General features: G+C 43.5%; 1 protein-coding gene across 1 annotated transcript; it reads right to left on the bottom strand.

The window, feature by feature from the left end:
- Window positions 1-365: 365 nt before the first annotated feature.
- LOC306928843 (uncharacterized protein) lies at window positions 366-14,208 on the bottom strand (the record flags this gene model as incomplete). The annotated part of the gene is made up of 11 exons (XM_079509115.1): window positions 366-464; window positions 568-727; window positions 909-1,151; window positions 2,008-2,159; window positions 2,629-2,816; window positions 3,302-3,550; window positions 3,651-3,940; window positions 8,040-8,050; window positions 8,849-8,967; window positions 9,325-9,452; window positions 14,177-14,208. The coding sequence occupies 11 exons, from the start codon at window positions 14,206-14,208 to the stop codon at window positions 366-368; spliced, it is 1,671 nt and encodes a 556-aa protein (XP_079365241.1).
- Between the last annotated feature and the right edge of the window lie 6,190 nt (window positions 14,209-20,398).

Below are 20,398 nucleotides of genomic sequence, written 5' to 3'. Positions count from 1 at the left end.
ATGCATTTCCGGCCTATTCGGTTTCGGCCCGAATAGGCAGAAAATATATCACCGAATAGTGTATGCAATTAATGCATTCAAAAGAGCTGAATAAATGTTTTATGGACCCATAATAGTGATTATTATTTAAGTTAAGTTTTGCCATAACCATTTATTTTGCCATAAATCAGGTAGCTTTAAGGTACGGCAATGGTAGGAAAAAAGATATATAATATTAATCATATTCGGATATTCGGTATTCGGTTTTCGGCCAACTGTTTCCTATATTCGGTATTCGGTTTCGGCCAAGAATTTCCCTTTCGGTGCATCCCTATTTTAAATGTATTTAGAGAAGTCGCTGGTTCACTCCACTATAGCTAGCTTTCTTATTGTTGTTCTTGATACTCACAGGTGATTGGTCCAATGGTGATTGGTTCCAAGGGTACAAATGTGGAAACGGAGCGACGACGCCTCCCTGAGCAAACCTGTGAATGGTGAAGCAATAGCAGTTAGCACACCGTTTGCTACTGACCTAATAACTGTCTGGTGTGAAAACAGCAGAGTGTGGAAAGAAGATGTGAAACTTACAGGAGAACATGAGGAGGCTCTCTGGTCACACAGGTGGAGGCTGCAGTGAAGGTACATATCTCTGTAGTCTCCATGGAACAGGAAGAGCAGGGCAGAGAAACGAGCCTGGGGGGAAGAGCCGCTCTCAACCAATCTCACCTGACGTCGGTTCGTAGGACACCTGGACCAAAGAAGGGTCACGTTGTATATAGGCCCATGATGTCACATCACTATTTCATCCCTCATTCTCCATTTATTTCATATAAAGACACTGGACTAAAAATATACGGTTGTTTTTACCACACAATCACACTTTCATTGTCAACACATACCATCTGCTGAGGCTGAAAAATGAAACATACATGTTTTGAATGAGGAAGTGTCGCATGGGGTCATCAAAGCGGGAGGACTGAGTGGCGTAGCAGTCGTCCAGAACGACCACAAAGCTCGGATCAGTTTCCGCTACAGATACTCCTACATACAGGGCAGAGCCCACATCCAGGGTGACTGGGCCTGCTGGGTAAGGCTCTGTGTAGTTGGAGTTTTGGAACAAGGACATGGAGACGTTGGTCGATGGACCCACACCTATCTTGGCACCTTCAAGTCTGCCAAGGAAACAATAGGTTCAACAGGATTAAGTGTTTTGCTCAGGGACACTTCAACACATGGCCAAGGTTGGGAATCGAACCTGGGACCTTCTACCAACTGGCCATTACAACAATGATGATTTATAACACGAAGGGGCGGTCTGTAGCGCTGTCGCCTTACAGCTAGAAGGCCCCGGGTTTGATTCCCACTGGGGACGCTGTGGGCGTGTTCTCTCCTCGACGTCATCAGCACCCATACCCTTGGGGTTGGCGAAAGGGCCTTTTTGTGTGATGACCTACTGTAGCTTTTCTATTTATGGATGGATTTAATATTTTCTGCCTATCGGGTCGCAACTCGGACGGGGCTGAGTCGGATCAAACGAAGTTCGCAACGTTCGACACAGCAACTCGCTTGTGTGGCTCAAGTTCTTAAACTGTAGGGCGAAAGTCCCGCCCACCCCGGGCCATGAAGCTATAGTATGCTTCTGTGTGGAGTTTGCATGTTCTCCCCGTGTCCCATAAAAAATAAACATTCAGTAATCCTGGTCTCTAAACTACCTCCTCCTGGTCAGCCGGGGGACCTGATGGAGGGAAAGGAATTGGTTGGAATAACGTGTTCCACAGGCTACCTCCTACCAGGGAAACTGATAAGAAGCGGCCTGCTAACTCCTCATGCATTGAAGGAAGCATGAGCTCAGTTCGGGACACTCCCCACGTTGGCAGAGGTGGAAAGAAAGGTTACAAAATGAGATAATAATTAAAAATAAACTTTAATGTTTGTTTGATGCTAGACAATTATGCACATTTTGCTGTGTGTGTGTGTGTGTGTTTGTACTTTGAACTAGCAACTTTGAACATACGTTACCCTACTTACTCAAGGTTTTGGCTGATAGGCACATCTAGGCTGGTCTCTGTGTCCATAGCCAGAGGATAGACACAGGAGAAGGGAAACCTCACAGGAAGGTAGATGTTATTTGCATGATAGATGAACAAACTGTTGGAGTAGATGGCATGGGTGTTGTTGGTCTGAAAGGCAGAGGTTAACTGAATGGTCAGTCGAGTGAATCATCTAGTCAGCTGGAAACAAAGTATCAGACTATCAGTATCCACCTCACAATTAAACAGTAAATATACCAGTCATACTGTACATAACAGAAGGTAATACCATTTTGTCTAAAAGCCACACTTGCATCCCATAGTAAGATCGTGCATGGGGTCATTCACAATGCTGAAGTGTGTAGTATCTGCATGTAACTATAAATGCACCACGTCTGTGTGTGTGTGTGTGTGTGTGTGTGTTTGTGCGTGCGTGCGTGCGTGCGTGCGTGCGTGCGTGCGTGCGTGTGTGTGCGTGCGTGCGTGCGTATAATATAATAAATCACAGGAGAAGTGGATAAGACAAGACCTTTTAGTAAGAAAAAAATGCTTCACTACCAACAAAGACAATACAAAACAAGTTTTAACAACAGCAACAAGTTATCCGACAAATCCTCACCGTCAATATGTTCCCACAGGTGTCAGCCTGACGGTCCACGTGGTACCACACTGTGTCATCACGCACGGTGACAGATGAGCACTGTGGGTCGGCCAGGTGACCAGAGGACGCAACCAGACCAGAGGAATTCAGACGAAATAGATCCAGACCAATTTGGATTTGTCTCTGACCACAAATGAGTTCAGGATCTGGAGTGTGATGGATTAAAGAGGAGAAACATGCAGTAGGAACTAAGGTGATGGGTTCAAAGACAGAGCAAGGACAGCTTGAGGAAAATACATTCACTAAAAATTATTGTTCTCAATATTACTTTCCATAAGTGTAATTAATATGTTGTGAAATACTGAAATATGAAATAATGAAGGGAAGTACAATATATGCTAATTCATATTTGAATTATGCTAACACAAATGTTACACAAATACACAAACAAATATCACATATTTTTAAACATATATATAATATATAATAATTCCACTACATTCAAAATTCAAATTAATCTAAACGCTATTACATTTATACCCTACTGTGTATTACAACTTTATTTAAAACATTTTATTCTAATTTAAATGTGGTAAGAGTACATTTACAAGTACAGGACTTAAAACATTTTGACTATAGGCCATAGGAACACAGAGGTTCACAATGCAGTACTATATATATTCATGTTTACCTTCATCGGGTGGTGTGGTGGTTGTGGTTGGTGTGGGTGTTGTGGTGGTTGTGGTTGGTGTGGGTGTTGTGGTAGTTGTTGTTGGTGTGAGTGTGGTGGTAGTTGTTGTTGGTGTGGGTGTTGTGGTCGTTGTGGTTGGTGTGGGTGTTGTGGTAGTTGTTGTTGGTGTGGGTGTGGTGGTAGTTGTTGTTGGTGTGGGTGTTGTGGTAGTTGTTGTTGGTGTGGGTGTTGTGGTGGTTGTTGTTGGTGTGGGTGTTGTGGTGGTTGTGGTTGGTGTGGGTGTTGTGGTGGTTGTGGTTGGTGTGGGTGTTGTGGTGGTTGTGGTTGGTGTGGGTGTTGTGGTAGTTGCTGTTGGTGTGGGTGTTGTGGTGGTTGTGGTTGGTGTGGGTGTGGTGGTAGTTGTGGTTGGTGTGGGTGTTGTGGTAGTTGTTGTTGGTGTGGGTGTTGTGGTGGTTGTGGTTGGTGTGGGTGTTGTGGTGGTTGTGGTTGGTGTGGGTGTGGTGGTAGTTGTGGTTGGTGTGGGTGTTGTGGTGGTTGTGGTTGGTGTGGGTGTGGTGGTAGTTGTTGTTGGTGTGGGTGTTGTGGTGGTTGTGGTTGGTGTGGGTGTTGTGGTAGTTGTAGTCGGTGGAGGTGTTGTTCCTGCAGTGGAAAACAACATTCAGTCCTTCAACACTAACGAAAACACAATAATTACAGTATGATGTGAATGACTAAAAGAAAGACACTGTATACTGCCAAAATAGAGCTATTTAGCACATATCTCTACTGTATGCTACTGTATGTCTGCATAGGACCACAAGCAGCTGTCCAAAAAGTTTAGCATGTATACTGCTGTTCTCAAGAATCTGCAGTAGTATGCCCCGTAAGTCCACCTAGGAGTTTCCAATGTTCCATGAGGCCTTGTGTGAATGGTGGGCATCACTTCCTGTTGTCAGTCATTAGATCAATTTCAATCAGCTGTGTGGAAGGAGATCTTCTAGGCCCTCTAGGGTATAAGTAGGGACACTAATAAGACCCTTCTTGATTTCTGTCAGGTTCCCCCATTATTGTTGATTTATCACTCAATTTAATGGAAGTGAAGGAAGCGATACCCATGATTCAGGCACGCTTGTTTATAAGCTCCCTGTAGGAAACTTGTGGATGTACAGCGGTAGGCCTGTACATCCAAACACACACATGGTCCCCCCCCCCACACACATACATACATAATAATGCGAAATAAACCAACAACAAACACGCTAAAGCCAGCCTTTTTGTGAGTTTTGAAATATACCTTGACAGATGTTGTCCTCCAAAGTTTGGATGATTTTATTAAGAGCTCCAGCGTTGGTCACTTGAAACACGTGCTTCAAGGATGGATCGGAAGCAATAGTGTCCAACTCTGCTTTTGTATTAGGATTATTAAAAGCACTTCCAACCTAACGGTACAGAGACACAGCATAAATGATAGTTTATTATTGGTTATTATTAGTTATTAAGTCTAGGCTCATCGACATTGATACTCATATTGCACGTACATTCAAAACAGAGTCATATTATTTAATCCTCAAGGTCGATGTGAAGGTGTCACTCACACGCACACACACACACACACACACACACACACACACACGCACACACACACACACACACACACACACACACACACACACGCACACGCACACGCACACACGCAGAGTTTTTGAGTGGCACAACCACTCCAAGGAACAGCTTTGTCCCGGCGGGACTATGGGACTATGTTTAGAGTACCAATAGGGGGTGCTGTTGCACCACTCGCTTCAGACTGGTCTGATTTTTCCTTTTTCAAGATGATGAGTGAGTCTGACAACTTACCCCAATGGCAAAGCGAATAATACCCTTCATTTCAGCCAGGGAAATAGCATTAGGTAAGTCGCTTGGATCAGTAGCACTTCCATCAGTAATGACTATCAGGAACTTGTTCACACTTGGTCTTGATCCTCTTCTTCCTACAAATACATCTTGGCTGTCGGAATAAAAGAGAGAGAAAATAAACTGTACTTGCAAACTCTTTATAAAACTCTTCACAATTGTGATAAAATGTTTGACCATTGTGGTATGTTGTAAAGATAAAGGCACTTACACAACATGTTTAATTGCTTCAGCTGTATAAGTATTACCAGTTAGACGATTAATACTATCGATCTGAGATTCCCAAGATCCTGATGTGTCAAAATCATCAAAATAGTAGTGGATGTTGAGACCGTTGGAGTATTGAGAAACTGAGAACTGTAAACACACAGAAAAACACTGATCTCACTGAGTATTCTGCAATTGAAGAGGTTGAGAATCAAGCCAGAACAAGGTATTTTAACCAGTTCTATTATAAATGTCATAAATCATTCATTGTATATCAGTTAAATGTATTCCAATATTTCTCCCACAAACTGGGCCCTTTTCAAGTTTGTCTAGCAAAACGTGGCGTTGAAGGTACATATCGGTTAACTGTATTTACATTAGCAGCTGCAGAAAGCAGTGCATTCTGTGGATACAGGATAGGTGGGCACTCGGCTATACATGATTAGAACATGCTTAAACATTCGACAATTTAATTGCTACAAAATGTGTAAAACCTGCAGTCATTTTGAAGTTGAAGGATAAAATGATCTGTACATTACTTAACACCTTGTTTCAAATAAATGTTTTGAACATTTTGGACAGAATAGCCAATTTTACACCGAGGTGCCCAGATGTCTCTAGTGCCCACATTAAGAATTGCCTTCCAGAATGAGAATAGTACCATATTCTTATTAGCCTGCCTGGCATGGCATGTTATCACTCCTACTATTATGTGAACAAATAATACAACAAAATAAATGTTGCGAAACTAGTTGGGAATAAGCAGTAGTCAGCCAGAAGAGTTAATTAACTGATTATAAAAAGATAAAAGTTACAATCTAGATCAAAGTTAACTCCTCACCTAATCTATACAGATGAATGCTGTTGAGAACATTAAGCAATAAGAAATAATAATAATAATTGTAATAATAATAATAATAATTTAAAAAAAAAAGATATATATACACACACACACACACACACACACACACACACACACACACACACACACACACACACACACACACACACACACACACACACACACACACACACACACACACACACACACATAAAGATATGTGTTGGACATTTTCATCTGAGTAGCATGTTTTCAGTAAAACCCACCTGTGTAGCTTTCCCCAGGCGCAGTAGTGAGCGAATCGAATGTTTAACAAAAGTCTTGGTTCTGCTGAAATCAATGCTGGAAACACTGCCTGAGCCATCCAATAAGAATGCAATATCTGCTGCCGCCCCAGGACACAGTACTGTAGAAGAAGAAAATAATCATGTTCATCTTTCGTTTGTTGTATTCTGCTGTTTCTATAAAACCTTTAGGCTACACATGTCTTGATAGTACTTGTGTTAATATTTAAAGTGTGTTAAAGACAGGACGTGCACATTAGGTGTCTGGACACCATCAAAAAACATTAAAGAAATAGGCTATGTATAATATAATATTTAATCACTCAACTCTCACCCTTCTTTTGATCCAGCAATATAGCCTATGTGTTGCAAATTATTATTAACCTGATTGATCACTAAAGTGTCAAAATGTCCTTCAGTGTAAAAGTATGTTATTGGATGCTTTATTAAATAAAAAATGTGGATTTTCATATGAAAACACCTACTTCTAGACAGTAAAAGTAATGGTTATGAAACAGGAAAAACATATGTTATGCCCTGCATAATAGAGCTACTATAGGGGCAGTGTTGACTTGGTCACACTGTTTAATTTACAATACATGTTATACTGAAATAATGAAGGGAAGTACAAGTATGCTAATTCATATTTTAATTATGCTAATTGTTACACAAATACACAAACAAATATCATATATTTTTAAACTAAAGTAACTAATATAATAATTTAGTACATACAGATATGTACTAAAACTTGGACTGTACCATGTACAGTACCCAATACATTATCATGGCATCAATCTTATATGAATATATATAATAAATACAAATTGAGAGAGCGGATAGTATTAAATCAAATAAGCTGTGTCTATGTCAGCCATATAGCCTACTGAGCATATTGTGTTTAATTTGAAACAGAAAGTTGCCTCGTTAAAACACTTGCCTTCACTGACTTAATGAATATAAAATGATAACTTCCTCCTATTCCTAACACGCCGTCTACCTCTCAGCCCACTTCTCTCAATTAAAATGACATGTAGTAATAATATTACAACTAATAATATAAAAATATTCATAATCATAATACTATAATTTGCTTTAAAACAAATCCTTAAAATATAATGTAAATTCAGCTTTAGTGATGGCAACCCACATTCTACTAATTCCATTCATAATACTACATGTACAGTGTCCATAGTTATATTATATATTTACCTCCACACTCAACACCAGCATCTTCATGGTGACCACAGTTGTGTGATCCAAACTCTCTATGCGTGCACTGAGAGAGACTTGATTCACTGCCTGAACATCTGACGTCATCCAACCAGATTCTCCCACTACCCTCTCCGAAGTGTGCACGGTGTGGTGCCGACAGAGCCGTTCCACAGCCTGCCTGCCTACACACTACCTGGGCATCATTCAGATCCCATTGATCATCACACACCGTCCCCCAACTGCCACTATGGTAGACCTCTACTCTGCCAGAACAGGAGTTTGAGCCGTTGACCAGCCTCACTGCTGGAAGATCTGAATGAGGAAAACAAGCAAACGAACAAACAAGCAAACAAAAAAACATGACAATTAATAGCCTGAAATACATTTATCTTCAAAAGAAAGCTAGTACATGCAGAACTGTCCTCATAATACAGATATGTACTAAAACTTGGACTGTACCATGTACAGTACCCAATACATTAACATGGCATCAATCTTATATGAATATATATATAATAAATACAAATTGAGAGAGCGGATAGTATTAAATCAAATAAGCTGTGTCTATGTCAGCCATATAGCCTACTGAGCATATTGTGTTTAATTTGAAACAGAAAGTTACCTCGTTAAAACACTTGCCTTCACTGACTTAATGAATATAAAATGATAACTTCCTCCTATTCCTAACACGCCGTCTACCTCTCAGCCCACTTCTCTCAATTAAAATGACATGTAGTAATAATATTACAACTAATAATGTAAAAATATTCATAATCATAATACTATAATTTGCTTTAAAACAAATCCTTAAAATATAATGTAAATTCAGCTTTAGTGATGGCAACCCACATTCTACTAACAATTCCGTTCATAATACTACATGTACAGTGTCCATAGTTATATTATATATTTACCTTCACACTCAACACCAGCATCTTCACGGTGACCACAGTTGTGTGATCCAAACTCTCTATGCGTGCACTGAGAGAGACTTGATTCACTGCCTGAACATCTGACGTTATCCAACCAGATTCTCCCACTACCCTCTCCGAAGCGTGCATAATGTGGTGCCGACAGAGCCGTTCCACAGCCTGCCTGCCTACACACTACCTGGGCATCATTCAGATCCCATTGATCATCACACACCGTCCCCCAACTGCCACTATGGTAGACCTCTACTCTGCCAGAACAGGAGTTTGAGCCGTTGACCAGCCTCACTGCTGGAAGATCTGAATGAGGAAAACAAGCAAACGAACAAACAAGCAAACAAAAAAACATGACAATTAATAGCCTGAAATACATTTATCTTCAAAAGAAAGCTAGTACATGCAGAACTGTCCTCATAATACAGATATGTACTAAAACTTGGACTGTACCATGTACAGTACCCAATACATTAACATGGCATCAATCTTATATGAATATATAATAAATACAAATTGAGAGAGCGGATAGTATTAAATCAAATAAGCTGTGTCTATGTCAGCCATATAGCCTACTAACTGGCTGTACGGCAAAAGTCCATCAGATATTAATGTTAAGCATCATAATTATGTATCTGAGGAGAGTTAGAGGCTATAGTTTACCTGGGATGGCAGTAGCAGCCAGGGTCAAATTAGCCATTGGCCCTTGTGGGGCTAATCCGTCCCTGGTAGCAGCAGTCTGTAGGAACAGGAGCATCAGAACACCGGACACAGTCACCATGGTCCACATCCTGGAGATCACACACACAAAAGAAAAAACACTGTCATTAGAGCAATTACAACATAGTTGAATGAAAAGTGCTCACATGTCACAGATCTGATGAACGCCTCTCTCACCTGCAGTACCTTGTGTTTGAAAGTCCACCAGCTAGAGGTGAGCATTTATACAACTCTGTCGGTGTCACATGATACCACATTCTGCACCTTGAGGGACACTCAAACCAAAATTGTAACATTGCCAAAGCCCGGCCCCCAGTTCCAGTGAAAACTACTTTTTCCGGGAATGTAGTCTCTGGGTTGTTTGACTCGTTTCTAACGCTTATTTTGTTACTCTTTGGATATATTTGTACATTTCCACCTTCAGTCGATGCTTCATATCCATATGAGTGAAAAGGCTGGGGTGATCGGTTTATTTTTCAAACACAGTTCTTATATGAGGCGATCTAAAATCCCACTATGGAGATTACAATGCAAATAAAAAGTACATGGACTTCGGTGCTCTATAGGGTCCACAAATATACACTTATATATAGCCAAAAACAGGAAATAAAATGGGTTTTTGTTGACCAGTTATAGGAGATCCTGTATAGAAATCTTGTCAAACCATGTATGGCTATCCAGGGTTTGATGAGATCAGTGTCGTGATCTTCATATATGGAGATCCAGGTGATGCTATGCTCCACATATAGCTCCACATATATATGTATGTATATATGTGTATGTATTTTATTATGTTAGACTACAAAAAGTGCTCCTCTGAGCACAGGTCTCCGCCAGGTCAGGTAGGTTATTGTGGGACAGCAATGTTCTGAATTCTCCAATCAGGATGGAATATGACAAATGGGACAGATAAGTCTTGATCCCATTACTATAGAGATAATGTGTACCAATGTGTGATGTTTGGACAACATCTAAGTAATATAACAAAAATCACCCCTGTGTGAAGGGAGGGGCGCTCTTATCATCGTAAATCATCATGGATCATCTCACACTAGCCAATCAGAAGGCCTAGTTGTCACAAATTTACGTCATATTTGGCGGACATTTGACCTAATTTCTCCTTTCATTGTCAATGGCAAATATTGAGACGCATGAGGTCATGTGGAAGCCAAGTCTATGGACTTTTTACTATGACGTAGTGGGTGCCCCTCACTTCACACAAGTGATTTTTGTTTTGTTAGTGAGGTCAGTGTGTCACGCCGCAGCACCAGTGGGAGGTCACACTGTCACACACACACCTGTGCCCACTTCCACACCTGTGCCCACTTCCACACCTGTGCCCACTTCCACACCTGTGCCCACTTCCACACCTGTGCCCACTTCCACACCTGTGCCCACTTCCACACCTGTGCCCACTTCCACACCTGTGCCCACTTCCACACCTGTGCCCACTTCCACAGCTGTGCCCACTTCCACACCTGTGCCCACTTCCACAGCTGTGCCCACTTCCACACCTGTGCCCACTTCCACACCTGTGCCCACTTCCACACCTGTGCCCACTTCCACAGCTGTGCCCACTTCCACACCTGTGCCCACTTCCACAGCTGTGCCCACTTCCACACCTGTGCCCACTTCCACACCTGTGCCCACTTCCACACCTGTGCCCACTTCCACAGCTGTGCCCACTTCCACACCTGTGCCCACTTCCACACCTGTGCCCACTTCCACACCTGTGCCCACTTCCACACCTGTGCCCACTTCCACAGCTGTGCCCACTTCCACACCTGTGCCCACTTCCACACCTGTGCCCACTTCCACAGCTGTGCCCACTTCCACACCTGTGCCCACTTCCACACCTGTGCCCACTTCCACACCTGTGCCCACTTCCACACCTGTGCCCAGTTCCACAGCTGTACCTGTTTCACTGTTTGCTGTTTCAGACCAGTTGAACTATAGTCCGGCAGCCGACAGGCTTCTTTTGTTTAAAGTGGGACATTTGGTATATGGTCTTTTTATTGGCCTAAAATATTGTCTATATACATACATGAATCCACTTGCTGACCGGCTGTCAGAATTGAGCAATTTATTTTTTATAGGGGTTTATATGTGACCATACCATTGACATCCTATATAAGGCAAAAATGTCAACATTTCATTATGCTTTAAGTATGTGACATGTCAATTAAATAAGGGGGTTTTCATGATTTTGAATCCATTCCAAGCATTCGTTTTGCACAAAAAACCCTCCTTGGGCTAAACATGGCCATAGCCACTTGCCCAAATGTGCCCAAATTCCCCAAAATGTGCTGACCTCATCACATTTGTGATGATTGCAATGGTCGGGGTCATCCCGTGAGGACTGGCAGGTTGAACACAGGGCTCGGCTTCAGACAACCAGATGTGGAGGGAGCTGTTGATGGTAACGTCAACCTTTTTGACATGTGGACTTCGGCACCCATGGATGTGGGCGCTGCATTTGGCTGCAGAGAAGACCCAGAGCTCGCGTGGATATTTGTAATGTCCTGGCGGTGACTCGTCAGGTCATGCCAGTCACCGAGACCACCAGGAGGTAAACATTTATAAACTTGATGTTGGTGTCCCATGGTACCACATGACACTGCACCTTGAGGCACACGCAAAACACCTCACCAAACTTTCCATGTCAGGAACATCGCCAAACTCCGCCCCACACTTGGTTCCAGTGAAAACCACGTCATCATTTTGTCATTCTTTCTCAAAAAAATAATCCTTAATCCTTAATCCTGTTCCAAGGAACAGATAATTGGCATGTCTGATTCGTCTATTGTTCCCTGTGAAAACTATGTTCACCCCCCCCCACACACACACACACACACACACACACACACACACACACACACACACACACACACACACACACACACACACACAGACAGACAGACAGACAGACAGACAGACAGACAGACAGACAGACAGACAGGCAGGCAGGCAGGCAGGCAGGCAGGCAGGCAGGCAGACAGACAGACAGACAGACAGACAGACAGACAGACAGACAGACAGACAGACAGACAGACAGACAGACAGACAGAGACACACACACACACACCTCTACCATCCAGTGAAAACTTTCCGGGAATGTCTGTGTAAAATAGAGTCTATGAACCTTCCTCAGCACCACAGTAGCACCCAGCGAAATCACCAAATCCCGCGAGATCGCCAAAATCGCATGTGTGCGTTACTGAACTAAAAGTAAGTGCACCTTTTGTTGTTCAGTTGATACTTTATAAGTTAGTTAGGAATGAGTGAATTCCTTTCTAATGCTATACATGCTAATACCAGCAGAGCTACATAGAGCAATGTTTTGTGATATTCCACACATTATAATTCAGCAGTGTGAGTTATTTAATACTGGATATATTTTCCTTATGTCCTATAATAGCATAATATGGCAGCTACAGATTCATGCAATGATTGTGCCCCCTATAAACGTTTGTTTATATACATTTACTTGCTAGTAGTAATATTAGCTATAGTTAAACATATTGTACTGTATTCAAGCACTGATGTTATTTTTGCTATTCTGTGTTCCCTGCTAGACCACATTTCTACCCCCACCCAAATCCTCAATAAAACTGGCTAAAGGCCAAAGACTGTTCCCTGTGTGTTCTTACCGACACTCTGTGGCGACGACCACCCCACCTGAACACCCTACACCTAGTTTGTCACTAACAGTCTGGGTTGTTTGACTCGTTTCTAACGCTTATTTTGTTACTCTTTGGGTATATTTGTACATTTCCACCTTCAGTCGATGCTTCATATCCATATGACTGAAAAGGCTGGGGTGATCGGTTTATTTTTCAAACACAGTTCTTATATGAGGCGATCTAAAATCCCACTATGGAGATTACAATGCAAATAAAAAGTACATGAACCTGTGGACTGACGCCCTCTACTGACAGTGATGTCAGGACTTCGGTGCTCTATAGGGTCCACAAATATACACTTCTATATAGCCAAAAACAGGAAATAAAATGGGTTTTTGTTGACCAGTTATAGGAGATCCTGTATAGAAATCTTGTCAAACCATGTATGGCTATCCAGGGTTTGATGAGATCAGTGTTGTGATCTTCATATATGGAGATCCAGGTGATGCTATGCTCCACATATAGCTCCACATATATATATATATGTGTATGTATTTTATTATGTTAGACTACAAAAAGTGCTCCTCTGAGCACAGGTCTCCGCCAGGTCAGGTAGGTTATTGTGGGACAGCAATGTTCTGAATTCTCCAATCAGGATGGAATATGACAAATGGGACAGATAAGTCTTGATCCCATTACTATAGAGATAATGTGTACCAATGTGTGTGATGTTTGGACAACATCTAAGTAATATAACAAAAATCACCCCTGTGTGAAGGGAGGGGCGCTCTTATCATCGTAAATCATCATGGATCATCTCACACTAGCCAATCAGAAGGCCTAGTTGTCACAAATTTACGTCATATTTGGCGGACATTTGACCTAATTTCTCCTTTCATTGTCAATGGCAAATATTGAGACGCATGAGGTCATGTGGAAGCCAAGTCTATGGACTTTTTACTATGACGTAGTGGGTGCCCCTCACTTCACACAAGTGATTTTTGTTTTGTTAGTGAGGTCAGTGTGTCACACCGCAGCACCAGTGGGAGGTCACACTGTCACACACACACACCTGTGCCCACTTCCACACCTGTGCCCACTTCCACACCTGTGCCCACTTCCACAGCTGTGCCCACTTCCACAGCTGTGCCCACTTCCACACCTGTGCCCACTTCCACACCTGTGCCCACTTCCTCAGGAACATCGCCAAACTCCGCCCCACACTTGGTTCCAGTGAAAACCACGTCATCATTTTGTCATTCTATCTCAAAAAAATAATCCTTAATCCTGTTCCAAGGAACAGATAATTGGCATGTCTGATTCGTCTATTGTTCCCTGTGAAAACTATGTTCATGCTTCATATCCATATGAGTGAAAAGGCTGGGGTGATCGGTTTATTTTTCAAACACAGTTCTTATATGAGGCGATCTAAAATCCCACTATGGAGATTACAATGCAAATAAAAAGTACATGAACCTGTGGACTGACGCCCTCTACTGACAGTGATGTCAGGACTTCGGTGCTCTATAGGGTCCACAAATATACACTTCTATATAGCCAAAAACAGGAAATAAAATGGGTTTTTGTTGACCAGTTATAGGAGATCCTGTATAGAAATCTTGTCAAACCATGTATGGCTATCCAGGGTTTGATGAGATCAGTGTCGTGATCTTCATATATGGAGATCCAGGTGATGCTATGCTCCACATATAGCTCCACATATATATGTATGTATATATGTGTATGTATTTTATTATGTTAGACTACAAAAAGTGCTCCTCTGAGCACAGGTCTCCGCCAGGTCAGGTAGGTTATTGTGGGACAGCAATGTTCTGAATTCTCCAATCAGGATGGAATATGACAAATGGGACAGATAAGTCTTGAGGTCATGTGGAAGCCAAGTCTATGGACTTTTTACTATGACGTAGTGGGTGCCCCTCACTTCACACAAGTGATTTTTGTTTTGTTAGTGAGGTCAGTGTGTCACGCCGCAGCACCAGTGGGAGGTCACACTGTCACACACACACCTGTGCCCACTTCCACACCTGTGCCCACTTCCACACCTGTGCCCACTTCCACACCTGTGCCCACTTCCACACCTGTGCCCACTTCCACACCTGTGCCCACTTCCTCAGGAACATCGCCAAACTCCGCCCCACACTTGGTTCCAGTGAAAACCACGTCATCATTTTGTCATTCTATCTCAAAAAAATAATCCTTAATCCTGTTCCAAGGAACAGATAATTGGCATGTCTGATTCGTCTATTGTTCCCTGTGAAAACTATGTTCATGCTTCATATCCATATGAGTGAAAAGGCTGGGGTGATCGGTTTATTTTTCAAACACAGTTCTTATATGAGGCGATCTAAAATCCCACTATGGAGATTACAATGCAAATAAAAAGTACATGAACCTGTGGACTGACGCCCTCTACTGACAGTGATGTCAGGACTTCGGTGCTCTATAGGGTCCACAAATATACACTTCTATATAGCCAAAAACAGGAAATAAAATGGGTTTTTGTTGACCAGTTATAGGAGATCCTGTATAGAAATCTTGTCAAACCATGTATGGCTATCCAGGGTTTGATGAGATCAGTGTCGTGATCTTCATATATGGAGATCCAGGTGATGCTATGCTCCACATATAGCTCCACATATATATGTATGTATATATGTGTATGTATTTTATTATGTTAGACTACAAAAAGTGCTCCTCTGAGCACAGGTCTCCGCCAGGTCAGGTAGGTTATTGTGGGACAGCAATGTTCTGAATTCTCCAATCAGGATGGAATATGACAAATGGGACAGATAAGTCTTGATCCCATTACTATAGAGATAATGTGTACCAATGTGTGTGATGTTTGGACAACATCTAAGTAATATAACAAAAATCACCCCTGTGTGAAGGGAGGGGCGCTCTTATCATCGTAAATCATCATGGATCATCTCACACTAGCCAATCAGAAGGCCTAGTTGTCACAAATTTACGTCATATTTGGCGGACATTTGACCTAATTTCTCCTTTCATTGTCAATGGCAAATATTGAGACGCATGAGGTCATGTGGAAGCCAAGTCTATGGACTTTTTACTATGACGTAGTGGGTGCCCCTCACTTCACACAAGTGATTTTTGTTTTGTTAGTGAGGTCAGTGTGTCACGCCGCAGCACCAGTGGGAGGTCACACTGTCACACACACACCTGTGCCCACTTCCACACCTGTGCCCACTTCCACACCTGTGCCCACTTCCACACCTGTGCCCACTTCCACACCTGTGCCCACTTCCACACCTGTGCCCACTTCCACACCTGTGCCCACTTCCACACCTGTGCCCACTTCCACAGCTGTGCCCACTTCCACAGCTGTGCCCACTTCCACACCTGTGCCCACTTCCACAGCTGTGCCCACTTCCACACCTGTGCCCACTTCCACACCTGTGCCCACTTCCACAGCTGTGCCCACTTCCACACCTGTGCCCACTTCCACACCTGTGCCCACTTCCACACCTGTGCCCACTTCCACAGCTGTGCCCACTTCCACACCTGTGCCCACTTCCACACCTGTGCCCACTTCCACACCTGTGCCCACTTCCACACCTGTACCTGTTTCACTGTTTTCTGTTTCAGACCAGTTGAACTATAGTCCGGCAGCCGACAGGCTTCTTTTGTTTGAAGTGGGACATTTGGTATATGGTCTTTTTATTGGCCTAAAATATTGTCTATATACATACATGAATCCACTTGCTGACCGGCTGTCAGAATTGAGCAATTTATTTTGTATAGGGGTTTATATGTGACCATACCATTGACATCCTATATAAGGCAAAAATGTCAAAATTTCATTATGCTTTAAGTATGTGACATGTCAAACAAGGGGGGTTTCATGATTCTGAATCCATTCCAAGCATTCGTTTTGCACAAAAAACCTTCCTTGGGCTAAAAATGGCCCTAGCCACTTGCCCAAATGTGCCCAAATTCCCCAAAATGTGCTGACCTCATCACATTTGTGATGATTGCAATGGTCGGGGTCATCCCGTGAGGACTGGCAGGTTGAACACAGGGCTCGGCTTCAGACAACCAGATGTGGAGGGAGCTGTTGATGGTAACGTCAACCTTTTTGACATGTGGACTTCGGCACCCATGGATGTGGGCGCTGCATTTGGCTGCAGAGAAGACCCAGAGCTCGCGTGGATATTTGTAATGTCCTGGCGGTGACTCGTCAGGTCATGCCAGTCACCGAGACCACCAGGAGGTAAACATTTATAAACTTGATGTTGGTGTCCCATGGTACCACATGACACTGCACCTTGAGGCACACGCAAAACACCTCACCAAAATTTTCCATGTCAGGAACATCGCCAAACTCCGCCCCACACTTGGTTCCAGTGAAAACCACGTCATCATTTTGTCATTCTATCTCAAAAAAATGATCCTTAATCCTTAATCCTGTTCCAAGAAACAGATAATTGGCATGTCTGATTCGTCTATTGTTCCCTGTGAAAACTATGTTCACCCTCCCCCCCCCCCCCACACACACACACACACACACACACACACACACACACACACACACACACACACACACACACACACACACACCTCTACAAGTGTCAAATGTCACTACATGGAAACACATCAGTTTCAATCAATTACACAAATACAATGAGGATCATGCAACAATGTGCCAGTAAGCACACCATACCTCTGTCTGCATGTGATGTGGGTTCGATTAAAAGACGGGGACATTCTCTTAACCACGTTGTAGTATTGTGTGTGCGCGTGTGCAATTTTTTTTTAACCTTTATTTTATAAAAAAATAATTCTCCTAAAAATTAGTTAGTTAGGTAGTAGGCCTACAGCAGCACACGCACGCACGCACGCACGCACGCACGCACACACACACACACACACACACACACACACACACACACTTGCTTCTTGTAATAAAAGGTGGAAAACAAACGTTTGTTTTTTCCAAATGACTTTGTGGGGAATTTCTGTAAAATAGGCTGCTTTGGACAACCGTGTTTTTCCCCAAGATCATGATCCACCTCCACTGATGGCCCCGGGGGGCGGGGCGGGTTTGTTGCCTTTACTTTTGCCAAGTTGACTACACAGATAGGAAGACGGAAGAGGTCAGAGGTGGGTTGGTACCAAGGACAGTCTAAGAAGGATGAGACGCGAAGACCGTACGGGCGACGCCATGTTGCTTATGGTGCTCCATGGAAGGAAAGAAACATGCGCAATGGGCTATATGCAGCCAACACTTCCGCGTTCAGCTTCCTTGGTCTCAACTGCGCATGTTTCTTTCCTTCCAAAGCAACATGGCGTCGCCCGTACGGTCTTCGCGTCTCATCCTTCTTAGACTGTCCTTGGTTGGTACCTGCGTGTCTGACTGACTGACTGACTCACTTCCGTCGCAGGTCACACACACAAATATATATTGCATTTCAATTCCACCCCCGGCCACCAGGGGGGGGCGATGCACCCCCTTGCTGTCCATTGGTGGTGGTGCTGAAATCATCTAACTATAAATGTGCCACGTCTCTGTCTGTGTGTGTCTGTCTACGGTTGTAATGCACCTAACTCGAGAACAGTTCACCCCACCGACTTCAAATTCGACACACACGTTCCACAACCCCACAGGGAGTGCAGTGGCCGGTATCGAGTCGGTCGGACCCACGGTTCTCCAGAACCACCACAAAAGGCTCTGGTCAGGCCCTGCCAGTGGGCCTAATCAGCCTAAATCCCCTCACCTGTGCAATTTCTAGCCTCTGCCTCAGCCAATTGATTGCCATGGCAACCCCACGCCCCCTATCCATTGCATCGCACCTGTTCTCTTAATGCAATAGGTGCCAGTTTGTGTGTATGTTGTTTACCTTGCATTTAAACATGCAGGGTTGGCGAAAGGGCCTTTGTGGAGTTTGCATGCGTTCTCCCCGTGTCCCCTAGGGTAGGTTACCCTCACTTGTTCTCCCCGTGTCCCCTAGGGTAGGTACCCTCACATGTTCTCCCAATGTCCCCTAGGGTAGGTTACCCTCACTTTTTCTCCCCGTGTCCCCATAGGGTAGGTACTCTCACATGTTCTCCCCGTGTCCCCTAGGGTAGGTATCCTCACATGTTCTCCCCGTGTCCCCTAGGGTAGGTACCCTCACATGTTCTCCCCGTGTCCCCTAGGGTAGGTACCCTCACATGTTCTCCCCGTGTCCCCTAGGGTAGGTACCCTCACATGTTCTCCCCGTGTCCCCTAGGGTAGGTACCCTCACATGTTCTCCCCGTGTCCCCTAGGGTAGGTACTCTCACATGTTCTGCCCATGTCCCCTAGGGTAGGTACCCTCACATGTTCTCCCCGTGTCCCCTAGGGTAGGTACTCTCACATGTTCTCCCCGTGTCCCCTAGGGTAGGTACCCTCACATGTTCTCCCCATGTCCCCTAGGGTAGGTACCCTCACATGTTCTCCCCGTGTCCCCTAGGGTAGGTACTCTCACATGTTCTCCCCGTGTCCCCTAGGGTAGGTACCCTCACATGTTCTCCCCATAGCAACCAAATGGACCCTTATGGGTCTGTAACTCAGAGAGTGTGCAAATGGAACCAAATGGACCCTCATGGGTCTGTAACTCAGAGAGTGTGCAAATTCCATTTGTAATTCATTTACAATATGTATTGGGGTCCCAGAGATAGAAATGCCATTAAATAAGGGTCCGTAGCCTAATTCAGGTCAAACCGGGGGCCCTAGAGCTTCTCTTATGGGGGTCCTTGGCATGTATTTTCAAATGGGGGTCCGCAGGCTAATGATTATCATTTTGGGACATGACAAAGTTTGGGAACCACTGGCCTACGGCATGGGTTCTCAAACTTTCAGCCCGCAACCCCACAGTAATGCTGCCATTGATTCACGACCCCAGACTAACCCCAGAGGTAATTTTATGCACATAACCAACTGCAACGTTTTGGAGCATTTGTCCACATTTGTAATGTATGTATATTAATCCTACCGCTATAACGGTTTTGTAACAATCATAACTACCGCCCCCTAAGGTCTTCCACTGCTGGCCTGCTCGCTTTGCCTAAAAAAATGGCAACTAAAAAATACGGGGAAGCAGCTTTTTGCTTCTACGGGCCGACGGCGTGGAACAAACTCCCACTGTACCTTCGACAGGCAGCCTCTGTAGACATTTTTAAAGCTCAGCTCAAGACCCACTTCTACACCCTTGCTTTTAATTGATTTATTTGTCTTTTTAAAAAAAAAATTATTCATGTCCTCACTGTATTGTTTATGCCCTGCCTTTCTTTTCTTTTTTTGTGTAAAGCACTTTGAGCTGCATTTCATGTCATGAAAGGTGCTATACAAATAAAGTTTTATTATTATTATTATTATTATTATTATTATTATT

This window comes from Electrona antarctica (assembly GCF_951216825.1).
Source record: "Electrona antarctica genome assembly, chromosome: 8".
Classification (NCBI taxonomy): domain Eukaryota; kingdom Metazoa; phylum Chordata; class Actinopteri; order Myctophiformes; family Myctophidae; genus Electrona; species Electrona antarctica.
Note: the sequence above shows the minus strand (reverse complement) of the source record. Positions and strands in the feature narration are given on the sequence as shown.